General features: G+C 41.4%; 2 protein-coding genes and 1 long non-coding RNA gene across 8 annotated transcripts in view; 2 read left to right on the top strand and 1 right to left on the bottom strand.

Moving 5' to 3' along the window:
• fer1l6 (fer-1 like family member 6) overlaps nt 1-5167 on the top strand; it is a 32168-nt gene extending 27001 nt beyond the window's left edge. For all 4 annotated transcript variants that reach the window (XM_084022086.1, XM_084022085.1, XM_084022087.1 and 1 more), the window contains 11 exons: nt 762-889; nt 986-1156; nt 1803-1957; nt 2147-2289; nt 2690-2778; nt 2861-2959; nt 3116-3236; nt 3367-3487; nt 3572-3729; nt 3865-3965; nt 4449-5167. In XM_084022086.1, the coding sequence (XP_083878212.1) occupies nt 762-889; nt 986-1156; nt 1803-1957; nt 2147-2289; nt 2690-2778; nt 2861-2959; nt 3116-3236; nt 3367-3487; nt 3572-3729; nt 3865-3965; nt 4449-4629 (1467 nt within the window). In that variant the 3' untranslated portion in view covers nt 4630-5167. The remainder of the gene's footprint in view (nt 1-761; nt 890-985; nt 1157-1802; nt 1958-2146; nt 2290-2689; nt 2779-2860; nt 2960-3115; nt 3237-3366; nt 3488-3571; nt 3730-3864; nt 3966-4448) is intronic.
• A 2560-nt stretch (nt 5168-7727) lies between these two features.
• Nucleotides 7728-23835, bottom strand: part of raph1a (Ras association (RalGDS/AF-6) and pleckstrin homology domains 1a) — a 79212-nt gene continuing 63104 nt past the window's right edge. For all 3 annotated transcript variants that reach the window (XM_084023816.1, XM_084023818.1, XM_084023817.1), the window contains 11 exons: nt 19545-19622; nt 18827-18901; nt 17937-18021; nt 15762-15883; nt 15576-15641; nt 14802-14945; nt 14606-14716; nt 13788-13886; nt 13481-13601; nt 13138-13268; nt 7728-12511 (listed from right to left, as the gene is read on the bottom strand). In XM_084023816.1, the coding sequence (XP_083879942.1) occupies nt 10160-12511; nt 13138-13268; nt 13481-13601; nt 13788-13886; nt 14606-14716; nt 14802-14945; nt 15576-15641; nt 15762-15883; nt 17937-18021; nt 18827-18901; nt 19545-19622 (3384 nt within the window). In that variant the 3' untranslated portion in view covers nt 7728-10159. The remainder of the gene's footprint in view (nt 12512-13137; nt 13269-13480; nt 13602-13787; nt 13887-14605; nt 14717-14801; nt 14946-15575; nt 15642-15761; nt 15884-17936; nt 18022-18826; nt 18902-19544; nt 19623-23835) is intronic.
• Nucleotides 19793-23005, top strand: LOC311022523. Its single transcript, XR_014598117.1, has 2 exons — nt 19793-22496; nt 22781-23005. It is a non-coding gene; the product is annotated as an uncharacterized lncRNA (long non-coding RNA).

The following is a 23835-nucleotide window of genomic DNA, read 5'->3' as shown; positions in this document are numbered from 1 at the left end:
GAAAGGCATTTCCTATGCATAACTTTATGTGTAAATCATGAAAATGAAAAAATGAAGTGTTTAGTCAACAGTCAGGTCTTTCTGTTTTTTATATTTCCCAGTTAAAATTTGCAAGAATAAAGGCAATGTACTTTTATCAGTTATACTGGCAGATTTTGCCCTTAAAGCTTGAATCAGGAACTCTGATGGAGGGAGAGTACGACATCTAGTGGCTGAATGTTATCGATAACACCTTGAATAATATCAGATAAAAGCAATAAACATGAACAGGCCCAACTTATCTTTATTCCACACTCATTATTTTCAAACTAACTCATTAACCTTAATTTTAGTTGAAAGACACTAGGACTACAATTAAACTATAGTTCTTTAAACAATATCTGACCTTAAATCTGGTATTTTACTGCATTTAATAGCTGCAATTGCATTTTAGTTGTAAATGCTTTTGTTATTGGAAACGTTAAAGGAACCTCTTACAACATGCAATCACTCAAATGTATATATATATATATATGTGTATATATATATAGTGTCCCAACAGATCCCGATCCTCCTACATTTCCTACCTACCTATTTTAACCCACTCTCCCTCCTGGGACAGTGCAACATCTAACCTTCAGATCTCTTAAAGCTAGGAAAGCCAGTGAAGTCACTCAAACAGGGAGAATCTGCAAAGTTCATACACAGGATTCAAATCCAGAACCATTTTACATGTGTGAGACTAAACCCTACCAACCTGGTGATGTTTGCTCCTCCTACAGGCGTCTAACCTGCACCCAGCTGATCCAGACGGGAAGGCGGACCCTTACATTGTTATTCGGCTTGGCAAGAAAGAAATCATAGACAGAGACAACTACATCCCTAAACAGCTGAATCCTGTGTTTGGGAGGTAAGTGGCTGCTGGCTGACTATATCCCTGTGTTTTGAAGCAGAGCTTGTTCCACGTATGCCGACACAGAACTTCTCCCTGTCTTCCTGCTCCCAGATCTTTCGAGATGCAGGCGTCATTTCCTCGGGAGTCTCTGCTGTCAGTGGTGATCTATGACCATGACATGGTGGGAGGGGACGACCTGATAGGAGAGACTCGCATCGACCTGGAGAACCGATTCTACAGCCGACACAGAGCCAGCTGTGGACTCCCTACTGAGTACAGCATGTGAGTCTGGGCTTTTGCCTTCCTGCAAACAGAGTCTCCCTTTCTGCCAGATTTCTGCCTTGCAGCTCTTTATTTATTTACTGTTTGTTTGATAGGGATATAGTTCACACATTGACTAAGTGAAAACAGCCATCTGATGCAAGTATCACAGTGTTTATGATCATGTGCAACACCTGTCGCTAGAAGGGATTTTTTGAAACTAGGAGATTGGAACAGTGAGGCAAACCAAAAATTACCTGAATACAGCAGGATACATATTTAAACATTACATTTGCATAAATCCAGGCTTGTCACTGAATAAACCAGGATTTGGTAGCTCTCTTTAAGGGGGCAAAGTGGCTAAAGCTCTGTCATCTCATGATGTATGTGTAAATTGATCCCTCAAGTCTTCATCTGTACCTCATTATTAATTATAACATTCACGGATTCTGTTACTCTGTTACCAGATTTTCTGGTTTCCACATGGTTAATTTAGGTTTAATTATCCCTCCTGATCCTACCTGAGTAACTCTTACTTCATACCCTTCATCTGTGCTCTTACTTCTCATTTTCATCTGAACAAGCACATTAAAGGAGGAAAGATTGCAATGTTTGGAAAAACCTTGTAACTTACATAATATTCATACTAAAACTGTTGGTCTGTTAGTGATGGCTATAATGCCTGGAGAGACTGTCTGAAGCCGTCAGAGCTGCTGTCTAAGATGTGCAGAGACAATGATTTGGACGATCCTCAATTCAGACCAGGACGCATCACTGTGGCTGACAAGGTTTTCACTGGCAAGACGACCTTCATGGATGAAGGTAAAGATTGGACATAATACATATTACTTTTTTTATCTTTTATCTATACTATTTTTTTTGTAATATTCTATACCTAACAGAACAAGTTTTGGCTTTAGCTCAAGATTCATGCTAGTTATGACAATTTCACACAAATAATAGGGTCAAATGCTGAAGTACTAATAGTCGTGTGGTGTGTGCATGTCTCAGACGAGCCAATGGAGTCCTATGAGCCCTTGTCCCTGAAGATCCTGCACCGGTGGGCAGAGATCCCAGCTGTAGGATGCAGGCTGGTACCAGAACACATCGAGACCAGAACTCTGTTCAACAAAGATCGGCCTGGCATGGACCAGGTATTGTTTTCGCACTATATAACACGATACAGTTCTCTGAATGTAATATGTGATAAAACCAATATTTACAACCTTTTCTTTAAAAGTAAAAACTAATTTGGCATTTTAGTGCCTTTCTTTGTCCATCAATTTGTCAGAATAAACGCTTAATTTCAACAAATGTAATCAGATAGAAATGATAAATCTGCAAATTATTTTTCAAAAAACACTTCTGGTGACTTTATCCTCACACCATTAAACAAAATAAAAGAGATGTCCAACATATTGAGACATCGTAGGCTCATTATAAATTTAAAACTGACCAATAAATTACTCTTTTATTCTGAAGGGCCATAGCTAATACTAGCAGTATACTAACAGCTGCAGTTCTGTGTGTGTGTGTGTGTGTGTGTGTGTGTAGGGCCAGGTCCAGATGTGGGTAGACATGTTTCCCATGGACTTACCTAATCCAGGACCTTCAGTGGACATTTCACCTCGTAAACCAAAAGGGTGAGACACTTGAAGGCCAATCTTGATTAAACTACATTTGTTTTTTAAATGGCGTCTTACACCCCAATGTGTGTGTATTCAGATACGAGCTGCGTATCATCATCTGGAACACAGAGGATGTGATTCTAGAGGACAGCAGCTTCCTGACCGGTCAACAGTCCAGTGATATCTACATCAAGGGGTAATTACAAGCTCCTTCTTTATCCATTCCAAATGAAGAATAATGCTTTTAGTTGCAAATTCTAAACAATATATTTTCTTGTACAAAAAGCCTACTTGACTCTTCCCTTTAATAATAACAAATGTGAACACTGCTACTGTCGATCTTTCTCTGTAGTTGGTTGAAAGGTTTAGAGGATGACCGACAGGAGACGGACGTCCACCACAACTCTCTGACCGGAGAAGGAAACTTCAACTGGCGCTTTGTGTTCCCCTTCAGCTACCTGCCTGCTGAGAAGGTACTGACAGACAGACAGACAGACAGACAGACAGACAGACTCACACCTTGTGAACCCTGCTGATATAAGTATGACTTGCAAAACAATATCGCAATGTCAACACATCTATGTCTTCATCCCTCTCTCACAGGTATTAGTGGTGAGGAAAAAAGAGCATATTTTCTCTCTGGATAAAACGGAGCAGAAGCTTCCTGCCATCCTCAGTCTGCAGGTCTGGGACTTTGAGACACTCTCCTCTGACGACTTCCTAGGTGGGTGACTGCTTCTCAATGTGCATCTGCGTTTCTCTATTTGTACATGTGACTGACACATGTGCGTTTGTGTGTGTTGCGTAGGCACGGTGGAGTTGAACCTCCACCGTTTCCCACGGGGTGCAAAGACAGCAAAGTCATGTAAGATGGACATGTTGACGGACGGGACAGAGAGAATCTCAATCTTTCAGCAGAAGAGAGCAAGAGGCTGGTGGCCTCTCGGCAAGTCTGGAGACCTGACGGTACACAAACACACACACAGACACACACATAAACACACAGTACAAACCAAGTCATGCGGACTGACAAAAACACTTTTTGAGACGTTGACTGACAGCTGTGGAAATAGTGATTGACGGGTGTGTTATTTGCATCAGGGGAAAGTGGAGGCGGAGTTCCATCTTGTGACGGGCGAGGAGGCCGAGAAAAATCCCGTTGGCCGAGCACGTAAGGAACCGGAGCCACTACCAAAACCAAAGTAAGAGTCTGGCCAAATTCCCTCTCAACAAAATCATGTCTGGTGCATGTGTTCTTACTGTGAAGGAGTACGTGTTCAGAAGTAGGACCTCATCAGAACGAGAAAACAGTGACTTAACACCAAAACTACTATGACTCTACTGAAAATATGCCATTCTCATGATGACCTGTTGCAGGTGAAAGTGTACAAGTGGTGATAACTAGCTGCCTTGTTCCTTTCTGGTAGTTTGTCTTTGAGACATAGCAGTATTATTTAGATTTGAGTACACAACTGACCTCAGACCAAAAGCCGTATATTGATTTTGTAATTGGCTGGCTTTAACGGTAAATGAGTAGAAAAGAATAAAAATGAACATTGGTAAATTGATTTTGTCTGAGTTATTCTCTCTCCTTTAATTAAGTTATTTAAAACAAATAACAATTCCATAAATGTCCTACTGAATGACACAAGTTGATTCTCGCTTCTCCTCTCTTTATTGCCCAGTCGTCCAGACACTTCCTTCTCGTGGTTTGTCAATCCGTTCAAGTGTTTCTTCCACTTGGTGTGGCGAAGCTACAAGAAGTACATCATCATCGCCCTGGTCATCCTCATCACAGTGCTGTTCCTGGCTCTGCTGTTCTACACACTGCCGGGAGCCATTTCTCAAAAGATAATCAATGGATAACATACAAACAGAGACTGTAATCACACTGCAATTCAAAATTAAGGATTATTTTTGGATTATTCCTTTCCCTCTCTGTGCCTATCAACAATAAGGGTTATAAATGCACATGTCATTACAGGCCTCTTGTTTTGCAGGTGACACACCTGGTATATCCTTTACAGCTTTTTACTCCCATTTGAAGAATGTTTGCTAAAAACTACAGTGCTCAGATAAACGTGAAGCTTTCTATATATATATATATATATATATATATATATATATATATATATATACATATAATACATAATCCATGTTTCCTGTGCATAGGAGAATAATGTTATACAGTGTAAGCTTCTGAATGTTAAAGTGTCTTTATTTGTATGCATGAGTCTTCTGATATAGTGGATGTTATGTGTAACTGAAAGGCTGGCAAAGGCATGGTGATCCATATCAGTTGAGCTATTGTTTTTCTGTCTGTGTTTATATGGGAAGGATCCGTTGCTTGTACGGTTGACCTGATGAATGTCCACCATGAATTAAAATGAATTGAAAAAATGTTCATGCAATTGTGATCTTAATTTTTGGCCAGCCTATAAGTGGCTCTGTGGCTGAGTAAGTACGTAAGTAAGTCAGTAAGTAACTCACTGACTGATCAAGTTGCACCATTAGTCAGTCGCGTGTACTATACCACCAAGGGGGGATGCTCATGAAGCTGCACGCAGAGTCGCCCGAGGGAATCAGAGCGACCAGAAGTAGCAAAGCTGGAGAAGTCAACACGTCGAGAAAAGAATACGATGAATCTGAAAGCTAAAGAGTTCACCTTTTATCAGAGCGTGAAATATAAATCATGCACCAGACATGATTTTGTTGAGAGAGAATTTGGCCAGACTCTGACTTTGTTTTTTTGTAGTGGCTCCGGTTCCTTGCGTGCTCGGCCAACGGGATTTTTCTCTGCCTCCTCGCCCGTCACAAGATGGACGGGAGAAGTCAACACGTCTAGAAAAGAATACGATGAATCTGAAAGCTAAAGAGTTCACCTTTTATCAGAGCTTGAAAGATAAATCTCCCGTGGCAGCCATAGCTACCTTTAGCACAACAGCTGTAGCTAGCATTAGCACATCTTGCAGCCAGAGTCTAAACAATCTAATTTAACCCCTAGGCAGTAAAGCTCTAATCGAAGGATCAGAAACTTCATCAATATGTTTACGTGATTAATTGCCTTGTTGGATATGTTGTTGTTGCAGGTAACATGGGCCGTTTACTGTGATAACTGTAATTAGTGCTGGAAAATCCTCCAATGTATAAACCATGCTATATTATGACCATTTTCATTCATTTCTTTGACATACTAACTTTTTGACATTTTTTGACACACTATACTTTTATTTTTTGACATACTATACTATGATGTTTTTCTGACTTTTTGACACACTATAGTCTACTATGACTTTTTAATGGATTTTTTTCAACACTATACCATGACTTTTTGGGGGATTTTTTTCGACACGCTAATCTATGACTTTTTATTAATTTTATTTGACACAATATACTATGACTCTTTATGGATTTTTTGACAAAATATGCTATGACTTTGTATGTATTTTTTTACACAATATACTGTGACTTTTTTATGGATTTTTTCAACACACTATACTATGACTTTTTTATGGGCTTTTTCGACACACTATACTATGATATCTTTCGACATACTATAATTTTTCACTTTTTCAACAATCAATACTATGTCTTCCTATGACTTTCGACATACTTTTCTGTCTTTTTTGTGGACACTTTATAATTTTTTTACAACATAAATGTAAATGTAAACATTTGTAAATGTATAGTATGTCGAAAAAGTGCTATATTACGACTTTTTCGACATACTATACTATGACTTTTTATGGATTTTTTCGACACTATACTGTGACTTTTTTCAACATACTATAACTTTTTTGGACATGCTATACTATGAATTTTTCAACATATATTTTGACTTTTTTATGATTTATGATTTTTTACACAATACTATGAACTGTTATGACTTTTTATGGCATACTATACTATGACTTTTTAATGGCTTTTTCAACGTAGACTAAAAACCTATTATACAATACTTTTTCGATTATTTATTTGACATACTTAACTGAGACCTTTTTTCATGACTTTTATCAATGTACTATAGAGTAACTTTTTCGTCAAACTATTCCATTACATTTTATGACTTTTTTCCTCATACTATATCATATATCATTCTGACTTACTATACTATAAGATTTGTTTAAATTACTTTTGTTAAAATCCTATTCTAGACATAGAGTAGTATGGTATAAAAATACTATACTATACTATAATAATAATATATCTATTAAGCATTCTTCCTAATTTGCATATGTAAACGCCCTGTCAAAGCCTATGAAAGGGCCGTGTGCACTCACAGAATTTGCATACAGAACTTGAGAAGAAAGTTGAGACAGGAATAAAGAATGCAGAAACCAAAATCTAAAGACAGTAAACAAGTGGACTCTAAATGTTAGAAAACATCAGTCGATCTGAAGTGGAAGAAGCCGACTGCTGCAGGAAGTAAACAGCAAACGAGCTGTTACATTTTGTAGTGTCAGTAGTGAATATTAAATAATACTAAAACAAGATGCACGGGATTCTGGTACTCGTTCAGTGGTTGGTTCGTCTGTCCTCGCCACCTGCTGTGTACAAACACATCCAGTATCCTATTAAGATGCTGATAGTGTGCTCGATGGCCCCCAGACTGAGGGCTGGTGGTGTCATCAACCAGGGGGCCAGGGTAGGTCCTCCATCTACTAATAAGAAAAATCATTATGTGCATAGAGCCCAGTGGAATTTCTGATGAATTACTCAAAGATGCGTATATGAGCCATGCGTCTCCAGCTCCTTGTTTGAGTTGCAAACCCACAGAACTGTTTAGTAATGTATAAGAATGAATGTGTTAGTGTAGTTTAATTTCAAAAGGTCATAATGCTTTGTAAAATAATGAAAATAATAATAAACAAGATGATTAAGAACGCTTGTTGAATAAGGCCCAATCAAATTAGACCGGTGTAAAAACTAGAATCTGCACTTCAGTTTGACTCATTTCTCATTTATTTTAAATGCAACAGCAGGTTTGACACCAATAGCAGCCATGGGCTCTGCTGGGTGTCCTTGAGCAAGACATTTTAAGACATTGATCAGTTTTAAACTGTATGTTGTTCTTGAGTGTCTCTGATACACACCACGATGTAGGCCAAGTGATTATTTTTCCTGCAGGGCAGTGGACATAGGAAGTACTTCTCTCGGGTGAATTCTCCCCTCTAACAATATCACAAAACACATTTGATGTCAAAATGAACTGAAATCATGATGTAACAATAGTAATTATACATTCAAATTAAATCAGAGTACTTCAAAAACAGAAACGATTGCACATTAAAAATCAAAACTGGAGTAGTAATAACACATTTTTGGCATCTGTGCTGTTGCACCGGTGGTGACATGTCATGCAGATAATTTACTGCAACGGCGATAAAAACAGGAAGGTAGAAACAGACCGAGGATTCGCTGCACATAATATCTAAAAACCTATGATCGCTGAATGTGTTTAGAAAGCCTTTATCAGATGATCTGGTAAAATGACAGACCATGTCATTAAAATGACAGACCATGTTTCTGCAACTGTAAGAGTGGAAGGATGCTTGGATGGAGCAGCAGACAAGCGAACTATGACTGTTTATCCAGCTGGATATCTAATCTGAAGTATCTACCCCCAAAAAACATACTATTGTGACTATTTTCTAATTAACACACTTTTCCCCCGAACATGTTGCTAAAAACAAGAATCACGCCTCTCAGATTGATTTCCTATTGATCAGTTAATCACATGATTTCAACTCTAAATATCTGGCTGAATGATTCAAAGAGGGTGTTGTGTTTGTCGCTCATTAAAATATCTAACAGAGTACAGGCGGCTGCACTTTAAAGTTACGTCGTCACTGGTTACAAAAGTAGAAACAGAGGCAAACCACCAACATCACCCCAAGTTATACGGGAGCTCATGAATTTAGTTGCGACTGTAAATAATTGACAGGAGAATCCTGTTAATCCATGAGGCCTCTGGAACGGGCACATTTTCTTTTTTTTTGATACTACCACTGGGTGGTGCTAGCTAGAGTACTACCAGTGTTAGCTGCTGCTTGTTGTCCCACACCAGCTCCTCCTCGACTTTTGCCCGAATTCAGATTTTCTGGCTGCAGTATTTGACAATGGTGGCAGTGAGGGAAAGGTAAACCTAAACTCCAGGCTTCAATATGTCAGAAAGCTAATAGTCGGCATCACAGCAGTTACAGTCTGCACAGGATATCTGCATGGTATAATCATGTGACACACCTGTGAGCAGTTTGAGCATTTCATTTACCAGGCACTTGTTCCCAGAGCATTCCTTTGGGCTTAGTGGACACACACACTTTAAAAAAAAAAAAAAAAAAAAAAAAAACTAGCAAAGTGATGGACCAGTTGTTTAGATGAAAAGAACAGAGTCTTCGGCTGAGCTCAGATTAAAGGAAGGTCTTTGGGACAGTCCTGACAATTCCAAACTATTTGATATTAACACATTTGAATCTGAATGGGGCATTTTGACAGCTGCCACCAGGGAAAGATAGATCTGAATGTGCATCTATGTTCCAGTGGCCTCCAGGACATCTACCTTTACACAGAGAAGTGAAGACATGAGAACAAATGGTAGTGATATAACCTCGGAAAGTAAAGACATATAATTAGATGTAATGATCCAAATACAAACTCAGTGACTAGTTTGGTGACTCAGATATATTTTATGAATACAGACCCATGTCCAGTCAAACTCATTCTCTTTTAACACTTCTTAAAAGCTTAAAATAATTATAATAATAATATCTTTCCAGTATTAAATAATCTTTTATAAAAACACACAAAAAGTTTGAAATAAACGGCAATGCCCCCCCTTCAGTTCACCACATACATTTCTATACACATCATCCCACTCTCACTTTTCTTCTTCCTTCAATTGATCACTCCTTCCTTTCACCAGTAGCGTTACTTCCATTGCCACGGCTCCATGCAGTACCAGTTATTGTGCAGCAAATTGTCTCTGTTGCTGTTGTCATTCAAGTCTTGTTTTTGTATATTTCAATGCAAAGCGGCATGACCATTGTCAAAAAAGCTTGATAGGTGATTTTTCTGGCTTGCTTGTATACATATGTATGTGTATGTATATATATATATATATATATATATATATATATATATATATATATATATATATATATATATATTCACTCATGTTGTTGGGCTAAACATGTATTGGTAATGATAGTAATAATGAGGATATAGGAACAATCATAATCTGAGATTAAGAGTAGGAAAGACGGCTTGCTACTTGCTCGGAATCCAAGGGTGGATGGTTTAGGGGAGACGGACAAGTCAAGACATACATTGATTATTTCTTTTCTGCATGAGACCTAAATAGTCAATTCAGTTCCTTAGGTTCCACCCAGTGTCCTTTCTACCAGTCACCGGTTAGTTTGGTGCTTTGGTCCCGTTTTGGAGGAGCGGGAGGCGGGCCTCGCCGCAGCGTTGCATAGCCTGAGATGTTGGCATGTTTGGTGGAGTGGGAGTGCGTGTGGTGGCGAGACAAAGTCTTGGAGTGTCCTCGGACACCCTGCTGCTGCAGGAGCTCAGGGGGAGGAGGCGGTAGGAGCGCCATGTCGTCCATGGTGCCCACAGGCTCCATTTTAGAGGAGGAGAAGAGGGAGGTAGACGTGAGCGAGCCATGGCGGGACACTGACTTCCTCTTAAGGGTGCGGTTGAGGTCTTCCAGGAAGTGGGGCTTCAGTGTCAGGGAGCTTGGCCCTGGAGATTTTGGGGAGGTGGGGGGGACAGGAGAGGAGGAAGAAGAATAAGAGGAAAGAGAGGGAGGTGGGGTCTGAGACAGAGGAGGCGGCGAGAGGGGCATTGAAGTTGTATTGTCATACATGGTCGTGTTGCTGGTCCTCCGGTTCAGCGTTGGTGGAAGGACTGCCCCCTTTTTCAGTGAACCTTGTTTCCATGACGACGACGACAAGGAGGAAGGTGCTGACTGTTGAGGTGGATGCATCTGAGGCTGAGGGTTCACCACAGCGACCTTTGGTGGGTGATGGAAGTCTGATGGGTGGGGAGGAGGAGGGAAAAGCTCAAAGTCACTGGGGGGAGGCGGGAAGTAGTCAGGTGATGAGTCGAGGTGAGGAGGCTGGGAGGGGGGAGGTGGGGGAGGAGGGGATGGAAACTCAGAGGGCTGATGGTGCTGGCCTGTTTGCAGCCCCTGGATTGCCAGCGGGAGGTTTGCCAAATTCAGTTTCCCAGGCTTCGGCAGCGGCGCAGGAAGTGCTGAGGAATCTATTGAAGGAGACCCAGTCGCAGACGAGGAGCTAGACGAGGGACCAGTTTGAGGCGTTTGACCAAATTTGTTGACCAGGCTCTCTACCTTCTTTGGCCTCTCATCCTGGGTCTCGCCTGATGAGCTAGACCGGATGGAGGAGGCTCTTTGTGGGGCCAGTGGAGGCCCTCGCTTGGTGGATCCTGTGGATCCTGTGGATGAGGTGGATGGTGACTTTTTTAAGGGGGAGCCCGTCTTGGAGGAAGATGAAGAGGGAGGAAGAGGGAAATCTCCCAGGGAGTTTTCAGAAGGAGGTGGGGGAAACTCTGGGGACTGTGGAGCCACAACGCCCCCTGGCTGCCATTTTGGTTTGGCCTTGACCGCTGGAGGAGACTGAGGAGCAGTGAACTTAGATCCTTCCATGGAGTTGGAGGCGGGCAGAGAGGAAGGGGCAGAGTTTCCTGGGAATTGATTGACAATCTGTTTGACCAAAGAGGATGTAGCGGCCGCGATGGAGACTGAAGAAGAGGAAGAGGAGGGGGACAGTGTGAGGTTTTTGGAGGAGAGGCTGTGTTGCTTTGGCAGAGTGGGAGGTGGCTGATTTGGGGAATGTCCTGTTGAGAAGCTCTGCTGCTTTTTAACTGGCCCATGGCTGCTGTAGGGTTGTGTTGGTGACACAGGGGAGAGGGCGATTGGAAGGGAAGAAGGACCTGAGGGTTTGCGAGCAGTTTGAGGGGGAAAACCACCAGTGAACGTTTTGGGAGGTGCAAGAGGGGGTGCATTTGGCGACAGAGGCCGGATTATTTGCAGGGAGGCTGGAGGTGAAAGCTCAGCTGGAGGTGGAGGAGAATTATCCTCACTGATGTCTTGGCTGAAGTCATACTGCATGTTCGGAAACTTCTGTGACAGGAACTGCTGGAGACCACTGTTGGAGAGGTTGGTGCAGGAGTCGAGGATGGGGTCTGGAGGGGGAGGCAGAGGTAACCCATTGGCCTCCAGGCTCTCCGGTGGAGGAGGCGGGAGGTAGGAGGGCATGTCCTCCTCGGGCGGGGGTGGTGGTGGGAGAGCAGAGGGACTTGACAGACCAAATTTCAGTGCAGCCATAGCTGAGCCAGGAGCTGGCGTTATGGGTGGAGGAGGAGGTGGAGGAGACGGTGGTAGTGGAGGGGAGGTGCTGTAAGCTGCTGGGAGGGTATTGTAATTGGATTTAGGAGACTGGGTGGGAAGGGTAAGTGGGGCGGCACCTGCCGGCTGTGTCCAGGACTGGTTCTGGCCTTGCAGGCGAGCCAGCGTGCTGTACTTGATGTATGAGGGGGTAGTTGCTGACTGATGGGCCAGATTTGCAATGGGGGCAAGAGGTGGAGGTGGAGACGGCGGTGACGGAGAGGAATCCTCAGATGGGACGAGGCCATCGGTGTAGCTGGTCCGGGAGGGTGGGGCTGAGGGCTGGGGGGGGAGTATCTGGACAGGGATAGGTCTACTGATAGGGTCGATCTTCATCATCTGGAGAGAGAAATGTAGACGAGGGAGCATGGAGGTAGGGAAATGGAGAGATGGAGGTGAAGAGAAGGGAAGGAGACGATTAGAGGAGAGAGAAAGGAGAAACAAAACTACAAACAAACTCAACCACTGTCATGTTTCTAAAACCTAACAATCCAAGACCAGATGCATGTAATCAAACAGTTAACCAGTGCAGTCACACAAAAAGAACAGCTATTAAAACTCCAAGCACATTGCAACAGGGAATAAGGTCAATGATAGTCAGAACAGATAGTCCACACTTCCAGAGGGCATGGAGTTTCAGAGCATAGGCTAACGCTACATCATTATCGGTATCTGATAATTAAAGTAGTGCGATGCAAACTGGTTTCAAAGACGGGTCAGTTCAAAGCACCAACACAAACATCTTAGTGTGTTACAGGCTGCAGTCAAACTGTTAACATTCCTGTTACATCGCTTCCTGTCTAACCTCCACTCCCTCCTCCTCCTGCACAAAGAGGAACTGGCATACGTCCCTTCATCTTTGACCTCTGGCAGGGAAGCAGAGGGGAAACATGGGAAATGTAGTCCACAGGTAAACAGGACAATGACAGGACAGAGTGAGGGAGTGAGTTTGCGTGTGTTCACACCTCTCCTTGTGTTCCTCTCCTCCAGGCGTCGGAGAAGATGGAGCTGACAACACTCTGGGAGCGGGTGTGGCCTGATGATGTCATCTCTGATACGCCACTGTCTGATTGGCTGGAGTGGTTGGACTGCGACTCTGCGGTGAGGACACACACTAAAAAGTAAGTTTTGTTTAACATTTTGATGCCAATTCCATTTTATTCATTGATGACTATTATTAGTATTGAAAAATGACTGTGGTGAATGTTTTGCTGTTTTTGTGACTTGTGGAAAATCTCTTATAAAAAATAAAGAATGTGGCTGTTGAAGTGTAGAAATGTGTCAACCAAATCAGTCAGACGGACAGACCTGGAAGGCTGGAGGAGCTGGATCCTGACTTGATGGAGGAGGAAGAGAGGGAGGACCAATCGTAGGCCGCCTCCGTCCTCCTCATTGCCTCCTGGAAGTTGATGTACAGCTGCTTCCCGTACTGATAGACAGACAGACAGGCAGACAGACAGGTATTGGCATGTAATCAACTAAATGGAACTTACAATAAACCCATTAACTGCACTGAAGGAAGTGGTTCGGTATGATTTACTGCATGATCATCTCACTAAACACAGTGCAGCATGGCAGCAACATTTTATGTTTTAACGGCTGGAAACGATTTTACCTTGGCGATTCGAATACTGTTGATCCATTGTTGGAGGGTTCTGACGTCATCACAGCAGAGGTACTTGATGTACTGAGACTTCTTCTGGATCTGAGGATGCTACACACACACACACACACACACACACACACACACACACACACACACACACACACACACACACACACACACACACTGTGTTAGGGCTTTAATGATAATGATAATTAGTGGACCGCGCCGTGAAGAATTCAGAATACAGAATATATCTACTACTGGTATTCAATTTCACAACAATTTATAGGCTTCTGTGACCTGTAGCCTTTTGAGAGAGTGTTTATCCAATGTTCACACATTGTAATACAGAAGTTGTAATACTGTATTATATACATTTCTATCTTGTTTTTATTATAACAAAAAAAGTTTACTTGAGTTGCCAGTGAGCAAAATGTTTTCACGACACAACGTCATCAGTTATGAATTTGTTAAATTTGATTTATTTGTAAACAGAACTGACCAGTGGCAGTTGAGTAGGCCTGCTCTACAGCATACTTAGTACTATTACTACAATCCCTGTCACTTTTGCTGCTACAAACACTTCGATGTATGTATTGTCTTAAAATAAAAAAATCATAAAAACACTTTAGTATACATGCAAATACAACGGAAATACTTTTGTTGTATTTATCGTAATAGTTTCTGTCTTTTCTTTGAAATGGCTGTTATTACTCTGTCACACCACTAGGTGACACTGGGAGCCTATGGTGCCACAAACCAGACAGTAGTAATTCATCCCAAATGCCACCACGCCTGTGTGTATGTGTGTTTGCGTGTGAATGTACCTTCAGCACCATGCAGTAGTCAGTAGGAGCCTTGTACTTGCTCTTGTAGTCCTGGCCATGGTAGACATTAACATGGTCCAACTGGAGAAAACACACCAGGTCTCTGGATGCCTAAAACAAACACAGTTTTACAATTAAACAGGCATCAACACTGTTGTTTTCTCCTCATTGCCCTCAGCATCTTGTCATCACACACCTTGGCTTTTCCCTTGGGAACATAGTAGATGCCAGAAGCCCTCAGCAGAAAGTAGCGCTTCTTCCACGACTTCTTCCCGTCCTCTTTCAGCCACAACACTCCCTCCATCTCGGGGACGGACACAGAGCTGCCGCCAAAACACTCCTGGCACACACAAACGGAGAACAGCAGATACTTGTTATCGCTTGTTCAGTTTCAGTGGACACCATATTTCACACGTTGAACTAAAGAATGAATGCCGACAGACTGACTAGTGAAGAATTATTCACCACTGTGAGAAGAGGTTTGCTTTCTAGATCTTCTACGCATTCATGTACATTCAAGAAGAACGACTGGATAAACGAGACTTGGATTATACGGTTTGAAAGTTTCTAATCGGATGTTTTGATACAGATTTGCTGTTGTAAAATGGTGCCCGATTTACTAAAATGGATCATTCACTGTAGAGGCATGCAAGAATAACAAAGTTTTCTTCAAGAAGTCATAACACAACTAAGGTAAGGTAACACAACTGATATAGAAATATTAATTTTGTGGATGAAGCATTCCTTTAAATGTATGAAATGAGCACACCACTATTGCTATAATTGTTGTGCTAGCTGAATGTGAAAGTGTCAGACTTTTACTGAAATGGTGTGCACATACATTGGACTGCCAATTCAATATCAACACTGGTTAACATTCTGAAGATGGTGAGATGGAAACTTTCCAATTAATTTCTGGCTGAAATTGAGCGTTTCTGGTGCATTTGAGGGAAGAGAAAAACAGACTAACCTCTAATAGAGCCTCTTTGTTTCTTTCAGCCATCTCGCATGTTTCCTTCCGCCCCAACAAATAGTTCTGCAGCAGACGGAGCAGGAGAGACTGGTTAGCGATATAAAAAAAACATCTGCATATTTAAGCAAACAGTTGTCTTTTAGTAAACCCCTCGATGTGTTTGTATGTGTGTGTGTATCTCACCTGGGGGTTTTTGAACAGAGCATACTTCTCGATGCGTTCAGTGAACATCAGGCGGTTCTGGCTGTCTCTGGTCCAGTTGAGCAGGTTCTCCACCAGGTTCTCATGATCCTCGAAGATACGCTCTGCACAGAGGGAATGAGATGTTTTAGTTAATTCTGCTCAAAGCAGGAAAATCAGATCAAATTCAAGGGGGTGTTAACTTTTATTTAATTTTACCAACATAAAACACTCTTTTTTTGAATGAACACTCAGATTTTGGCACAAAAAGACAAACTTCCACAAATATGACTTTTGGCCTTTTAAAGTTTTGGATTCAATAACATCTCCTTGATCTTTCAGTGGGTGTGGTCCTACAGACTTCTGTCTCAGAGGAAAGATGTGGATCATCAATTTAAAAGTATCTCGTGTAAACATAATGCATTATTCAATGAAATAACCGAGTTAATGACTACACACTCTATGAAGAACATATGAAGGAATAATATCTAAGGTAATAATGTCATTCTTCAAAGCAGATGAGCAGCACTAAGTACACTTAGTACTAAACACTGACTGTCAATGGCCCTCTGTCTGGCTTGAAGAATCACTGACATCCTTGAAATCAATTCATAAACGTATACTTTCAAAAAGCCTGGTATTCGTTTCAGTCCATTTATTTTGTTTACCTGCTTTAATTTGAAATATTTTAAACTTGGTTCAACCATGCAATAGTTTATAACTTCGGTTTGAAAAGCACTTCATTAATACAGTTTATTTTAATTATTAAGTAGAAATATTAGCAAACTTTATTGCTACTTTTATAATATAATACTTTTATATACAAATGTTTTAAAATACATTATTATAAAAATGCTGCTTCTTCTACTACTATATTATAATAATAACAACAATAATAATAATATTAAAGGCTTATTTTATTATTATTATTGTTTTATAATCATATAAATAATAGTTGATCATTGTTATTGTATGTCACTCTGCTATTTCCTGTAGGCAAACAGTTTAGAGGTTATGATTTGACAGGAAGTCTGTGGTTTGCCAAAGGGCACTCAGCAGGGTGCTGGTGGTGCTGGTGTGTGTTTGTATGCCTGTGTGTGTGTGTGTGTGTGTGTGTGTGTGTGTGTGTGTGTGTGGTTTTGTGTGTGTTTGTGTGTGGGTGTGGTTTTGTGTGTGTGTGTGTGTGTGTGTTGGAGGGGGTGCTGTCAAATGGTTATTCTATTAACAAGCACAGGGGACAATTTAAATGATCCTAAGGCCAGGTTTTTTAGGAACCAGAGTGGAGATGATTTATGTAAAAGAGAAAAGGTTTAGGTTTGGCTGAATGTGGCAGAACAAGCACTACTTTTCCTCCTCTCTATGTTTCATAACGGAGCTCCCTGGCTGTTCAGCAGAAGCCCTGAAGATGTAGGTTATATCACACGCATCACTGCCCCGGACCTACATAAAGACTGTGTGTGTGTGTGTGTGTGTGTGTCAAAGATTGTTAAGTGGAGTTGAAGCTCGTAGTACAGTGTCTGCTGGCAAACACACATTTCACCCCCCCGGGGGAGGAGTGTATGCATGCGCTTATCTGAAGATCTGTACTGTCTGATAGTCATTGCTGGGCACAATGTTACTGACAAATGTACTCAATAATAATAATGTCCTTCCCTCGACACACACACACACACACACACACACACACACACACACACACACACACACACACACACACACACACACACACACACACACACACACACACACACACACACACCTGGAAATCTGCAATAGGTTGTGCTAGTGATTCATTTAATCAGGCTTAAAAAAGGCATGAGTGTCTTAGCTCGCAAAACCCTTCGAAATGTCTGTTGCTTCAAATCATCTTTAGCAATGTCAATTCAGCACGTCAAGCTGTCATACTACACTTTACACACCTGCCTTTCTGAAGCTAGCTAATCCAATTACACCATGTAAGAGACATTCATTATGTATTTAATCAGCTGAAATCTGCTATTTATGGCTGGGGTTAGGGGATGCGAGTGTCAATGAGTGTCCTCACAAGTACAGAAGTATACGGTTGTGTGTGTGTGTGTGTGTGTGTGTGTGTATGTGTGTGTGTGTGTGTGTGCGTGTCTGTCTGTCTGTCTGTCTGTCTGTGTGTGTGTGTGTGTGTGTGTGTGTGTGTGTGCTCACCCATCTGCAGCTCGTTGATGGTTTCCACCAGTGACCAGTCTGGACTGTAACCACAGTGAGATTTCTCCAGTAAACTGTCCAAAACCTGAACAGCAGAAGAAACTGTTAACGATGCTACAGTAGTAGTACTACTATTACTACTACTACTACTACTGGTACTACAACACTTAATGATGCTTGCTACTCATTTTGCTGGTACTACTATGGTTAATGATGCTTGACCTGCTGTTAATGATGCTAGTACTACAGTTAATGATGCAAGTTGTACAGTTAAGGATGATAATACATACGTTAATGACGCTAGCAATACTGCCAATGATGCGAGTACTATTACTGTTAATGATGCTAGTACTACAGTTAATGATGCTAGTACTACAGTTAATGATTCTAGTACTACAGTTAAGGATGATAATATGAATGTTTATGACGCTAGTAATGCTACTAATGATGCTAGTACTATTACTGCTAATGATGCTAGTACTACAGTTAATGATGCTAGTACTACTACTGTGAATGATGCTAGTACTACTGTTAATGATAATATGAATGTTAATGATGCTAGCACTACAGTTAATGATGCTAGTATTACTACTGTGAATGATGCTAGTACTACTGTTAATGGTAATATGAATGTTAATGATGCTAGTACTACAGTTAATGATAATATGAATGTTAATGATGCTAGCACTACAGTTAATGATGCTAGTACTACTACTGTGAATGATGCTAGTAGTACTGTTAATGATAATATGACTGTTAATGATGCTAGCACTACAGTCAATGACGCTAGTACTACTACTGTGAATTCTACTGTAGCTGCTGCCTTTCAAACGTCACTGCTTCAGCTACTTGCATCCTTACTGCACACAGTTACAGAGTCAGAGTCGTACCTGTCTGACTGTCTGTCTCTCGTCCACCATCATGGTCTTTGAACTCTCGTCTGACAAATGTACGCGGATCACCAGCTATGAAGAGAGAGAAGATTATTATTTACATTGTTGTCAAAGTGTGGCACCTCTGAATTCTTGATATTGCTTGTAGAGGTAATTGCTTTTTGCGCATAATCCAGTTCAATTGTGTTTTGTTGTTTTCGCATTAAATTAAATGGAGCTATACGTTGTGGCTTCCAGGCATCACACTGTCCATCAATCGAGATTGCTCTGTGTGTGTGTGTGTGTGTGTGTGTGTGTGTGTGTGTGTGTGTGAGAAAGATCCACTGTCACGGTGCTTTGTTTAGGATCAACTTACAGACAGTTAGACTTATCAGACATCACAGACAGGTGTAGCTGGTGTTCTGTTTCACTGTGCAATACATCCAGGTTGTTAATCCAGTATCTCCCTCCCTCTCCCTCCCTCCCTCCCTCCCTCCCTCCCTCTCCCTCCCTCCCTCTCTGGGATTGGGACTTAACTTGCAATGGTCATTATGCTGAGTGCTGTGTGTATGTGTGTGTGTTGACCCCAGCTGTTATTGACCAGAGCTGTCCATGTGGAGTAACACTGACCTGACCCAGAAAGCCGAGTCCACTGGACACGTGCCAGATACAACACACACACACACACACACACTTTCTGTAGCATCTTTCACGTGTGTGTGTGAATCAGACTTACCTTTTTAACTTGGGCCTCCTTGATTTTTTCCAGGGCGACTCGAATAGTTTCTGCCTTGAGCTTGGCAGCCTGCTCCTCCTGCTCAAACACACACACACACACAATGACGACAGCAAAAGAAATTATACGCCAGCCAGTCAATACAAACAAACAGCACTGACAAATTCCTGCAACACTCGCAACCCGTAGTAAGGACACACATGCACCACTCTCACCTACCTGATTCCTCCAACAGGAATTCATTGTTAACTCTCAGTTGATTTCTCTCAAACAGTCCAACGCTTCTGTGTCTGCTTAAAGCGTCAAATAAAACTCCACAATCTGCTATTAAAAAAAAAAAAAAAGTCTGGAAAATCCCACTTTTTATCGGCAGAGTTTGAACAACGTATCAGTGTATTCCCAGTCCCGTCAGCTCCCTGTGCACATTACTCCGGTTTTCTTCGGCCTCTTCCAGATGGATATTTATCTTGCTAATGAAGTGAAGGAAGAGCTAAAACACGACGACATGAAAGGAGAGATTATTCCCTCAAAACGGCAGTTTAGTCCCAACAAGACAGAGGTGCACTGCCCAAAGAGCACCCGCTGTGAGGAATCGTCAGACATGTCTGGTCGGTGGCACAAAACCTGTTTCTCCTCCTCCACCTCCTCTTCATAATCATCCTCATCATCATCTAGGCATTATTGTGACTGCAGAGGAATGTGATTGGATTAAAGCTCTGACGCTACATGTTGGCTGATTGTCGTTGTCTCTCTAAAGGATTATCCAAATTCCCCCAAACAAACACACACACAGTCAAACTGGAAGCAACGCCAGTGTTTCTCAGCCACCGCAGGCTGACCAAACTAGAGGACGGATGGAGACGTGTGAAAGTGGAAAAAAAAGAGAAGAAAAAGGTATTTTCCACGGACACGCCGGCAGCGAGACGCACCGATCTGCAATCGCAGCTTCGTTTCGGTTCTGCACAAACGCCCGGATTGTCCGACTTCAACGAAGTGATGGAGCCAAGATAATCAGCTGTGAGGAGAATAAACAGTAGAAGGAGGCGGTGGAGAAGGATTTGCGGTAGAGGTATAGTCAGACAGCCTTGAATCCAGCAGAGCAGACTGCGGGCACTAACACGCGATCTGGAAGCAAATATAAGAGTAGAAATAGAATGCAATAGAGAACGAATGATAGAGAAATACTGACTGGCTATCTGACTGGCTGTTTACACTCAGACTGAGTTGAAGGTTGACTAATCTAGTTATCCGCTGACTGAGAGCCAGATTTACTAACCAATTAAACAGCAAAATCTACTAACTGCCTGTCTAGTGATGCAGCTGACTGTTTGGTTCACTGACTGACAGACTAGCTGACTGACTGACTCATTCCCCGACTAGCTGCTAATCAAAGTGAAAGATGCTACCTTGTCCTGTCACATCCTCCCAGGCCGAGGGAGACGGAGGGAATGAGAGGAGGAGACAGAGGGAAGTAGAGATGGACGGTGGTGGGGGAGGGGCGTTTTTTTCTCTCTTTTTTTTTGCTGTGCCAACTTGCATGCAGAAGCTGTGATCTCTTTATCTCAAGCTCTTATGGCCCCTCCTCGCAGTCTCTCCAGTCCTCTCATCTTTCCACTTCTCTCCGCTGATTTGTTTTTCACTCCTCGTCGTTTTGTCCTCGTCTCACTCTCTAATTCACTTTCTTAGTTTGAAGTCAATTTCAGAAGATCTTCACATGACTGTCTGAATGTCCGCGTATGCCCTCACGGAGGTGCTCCACTTTCAGCTTATCACACACACACACACACACACACACTAGGATCCATATTGTGAATGAGCGAAAGAGCAGAATGAAATGAAAAGCATGGGCAAAGAGGAAGAGGAGATTAGCAGCCAATCTCCTTATCTGCACCCTAAAACCCCTGGTGTACACACACACACACACACACACACACACACACTAGAAGCAGCAGCAGCAGAGTATCCGACAACATAAGCTCATAAACAGCTTCATAATGACTGGCCTATGTTTTGTTGGCCCGGTTTAACGTCTGAGGATTTACATTAAAAGCAGTGAATGTGGAATGTTTTGTGGTGTTGCTGCATAGATTTCATAATTTTAACCTAAATCAAACAGTGACCACATAGTGTAACTTAGAATTACATTATAAAGCATGAAAACATTGACATGAATTATGAGCATATTATAATGTAGTAAAACTAAAATATTATGATCCTTGAAAACTCAGTGATATGGCCACCAATTAGGAAGTATTATGATATTTGACAATATCATCAATTTCATCAATGTAATTGAGAAATGCTTTATAATGTGGTATTGTTATAAATCACTTGGGATATTTGGGTGTTTATGATATGTGTATATGTGTTTATGTTTATTGTTATTTTTTAACATATAACCAACCAAACCCCCAGCCTGATGGTGTAATATAGGGGCATATGTGTCTCTGACCTCCTCCTGCATTTGGGTCCCGACAAATAAAAGCAAATCATGTGACCGAGTATATACACATTGCCATGACAACATTGGAAGTCAATATGCGTGTAAAAGTATTTTTTGATGCACTCATAGTCTTATTTTCTGTAATTTTGTGTACTTGTGCACTTGAGTTAAACTCATTATTGTGTTGTCTTGTCTTGTGTGTTATATCAAGGGTGAACATGCTTTATTATTGTAAGTCACATGACCAGGACTGGGAAGTTTGTGCAGTGATGCTCAGAAATGGATCAAAAGCTACAGTGAAAACAATCGTTTTAACGCTTGTCTTCCACTCTAATGCAGGGCTACCAGGAAATCGAATAGTCGCAATCGATGAAATTACTTTATTAAGTACTGTTATACTTGATTATATAAGGAGCTAACGTTTCTTTGTTGCTTTTGGACTCTTTTACGACCAGTGAAGTTACATCTCAAAGCAGATTATAACACATAAGTACATGTATAATTGTTACGTCCCCTGTTGTGACGTCCAGGGGAAGAAGGGGGAGCAACAATTAATAATGAAACCGGGTGATTGAAGAAAAGGAAGATAACAGAAATATTTGGACTATTAACCTTTTATTCTAATACAAACACAAAACCACTTCCTTAAAAGTAAGGAAGGGAACACACAATTCGAACTAAGCAAACCACTGGTCCAACCACTGACATTATCCCTCCACTGAGGGAGTAATGCCCGCCGCAGGGGTTAGTCGTTCTCGTCAAGAAAGTACACCACACAGCTCCGATCCACGAGTTGAAAGAGTTACCAATTATATTAACAATGCAGTAAAATTATTGTGTCGAAATACATCTACACACAGACCTCTACGACATCAATCTTCTCGTTTGTTAACCAGTAAACCTTCAAATAAAACGGCATGTGATAAAAGCATTCTGCCGTGTCAGCTACCACGTAATATGTCATGTTATTAATGTGTTAGTGACTGGTAGCACTTATAAAAGGGACTTTATAAAGACAGGACAAATAAAGCAGATTTGGTAATTGCGGGTTACAGTGCATGTCTATTATGTATATTACATAAATCAAACATCATCTATTAGCATTAGCAGCTATTAAAGTACTCATTGTGTGCAGCCATTAGACTTACATAACAACTATCTGGGCTTAAATAAACCTAAAAAGTAGTAAATGGAGACAATAAGTAGATCAGCGGATTACATTTGACAAAAATTATTTTACATAACGCATCATCTGTTTGGACAAAAGTGTCTGCTAAATGCCTTAAATGTTTGTGCCTTTTAGGAGTAACTATGATAATGACTGATATAAATATGAATTAAAATGTTAGAGTTAACACGCAACTACGTGAATGTACAAAGTATTTTATATAATATAGAATATTTTCCCCCCTCTCTTGCCTCCGTTTTCTTTTGGCATATATTCATCTGTAGCTGATATTAAGAAGTTGCTTGGTTCTGCTAACACTGGATGTTTGCTGTTCCTATGATAACAAGTGAAAACTACCGCTAGAATCTTAGCCAAACCGCTCGATCAAAAAACACCCATAAGATGACAATTTGGCCCATATAAATAAAACCAACAATAACCATCAACAGCCATCACCCTAAGCACCTAACAAGGCGCGAGTATTAATTTGAAAAATAAATGTGTGCATTCATGGGAAGTTAGCTAGCACAATGCCGGGTGTTAGCATCGTAATGAACTCGCAAATGTCTTTTGAAGGATAAAGATCTGTTTTTCTCTCAACTCTGATTCGGAAGCAATATAATGATAAGTGTCATCTGCACATGTTGCTTAGTTGGCAAAGGTACATTCTTTATTTATTC

Source organism: Eutrigla gurnardus (assembly GCF_963514095.1).
Source record: "Eutrigla gurnardus genome assembly, chromosome: 12".
In the NCBI taxonomy this organism is placed as follows: domain Eukaryota; kingdom Metazoa; phylum Chordata; class Actinopteri; order Perciformes; family Triglidae; genus Eutrigla; species Eutrigla gurnardus.
Note: the sequence above shows the minus strand (reverse complement) of the source record. Positions and strands in the feature narration are given on the sequence as shown.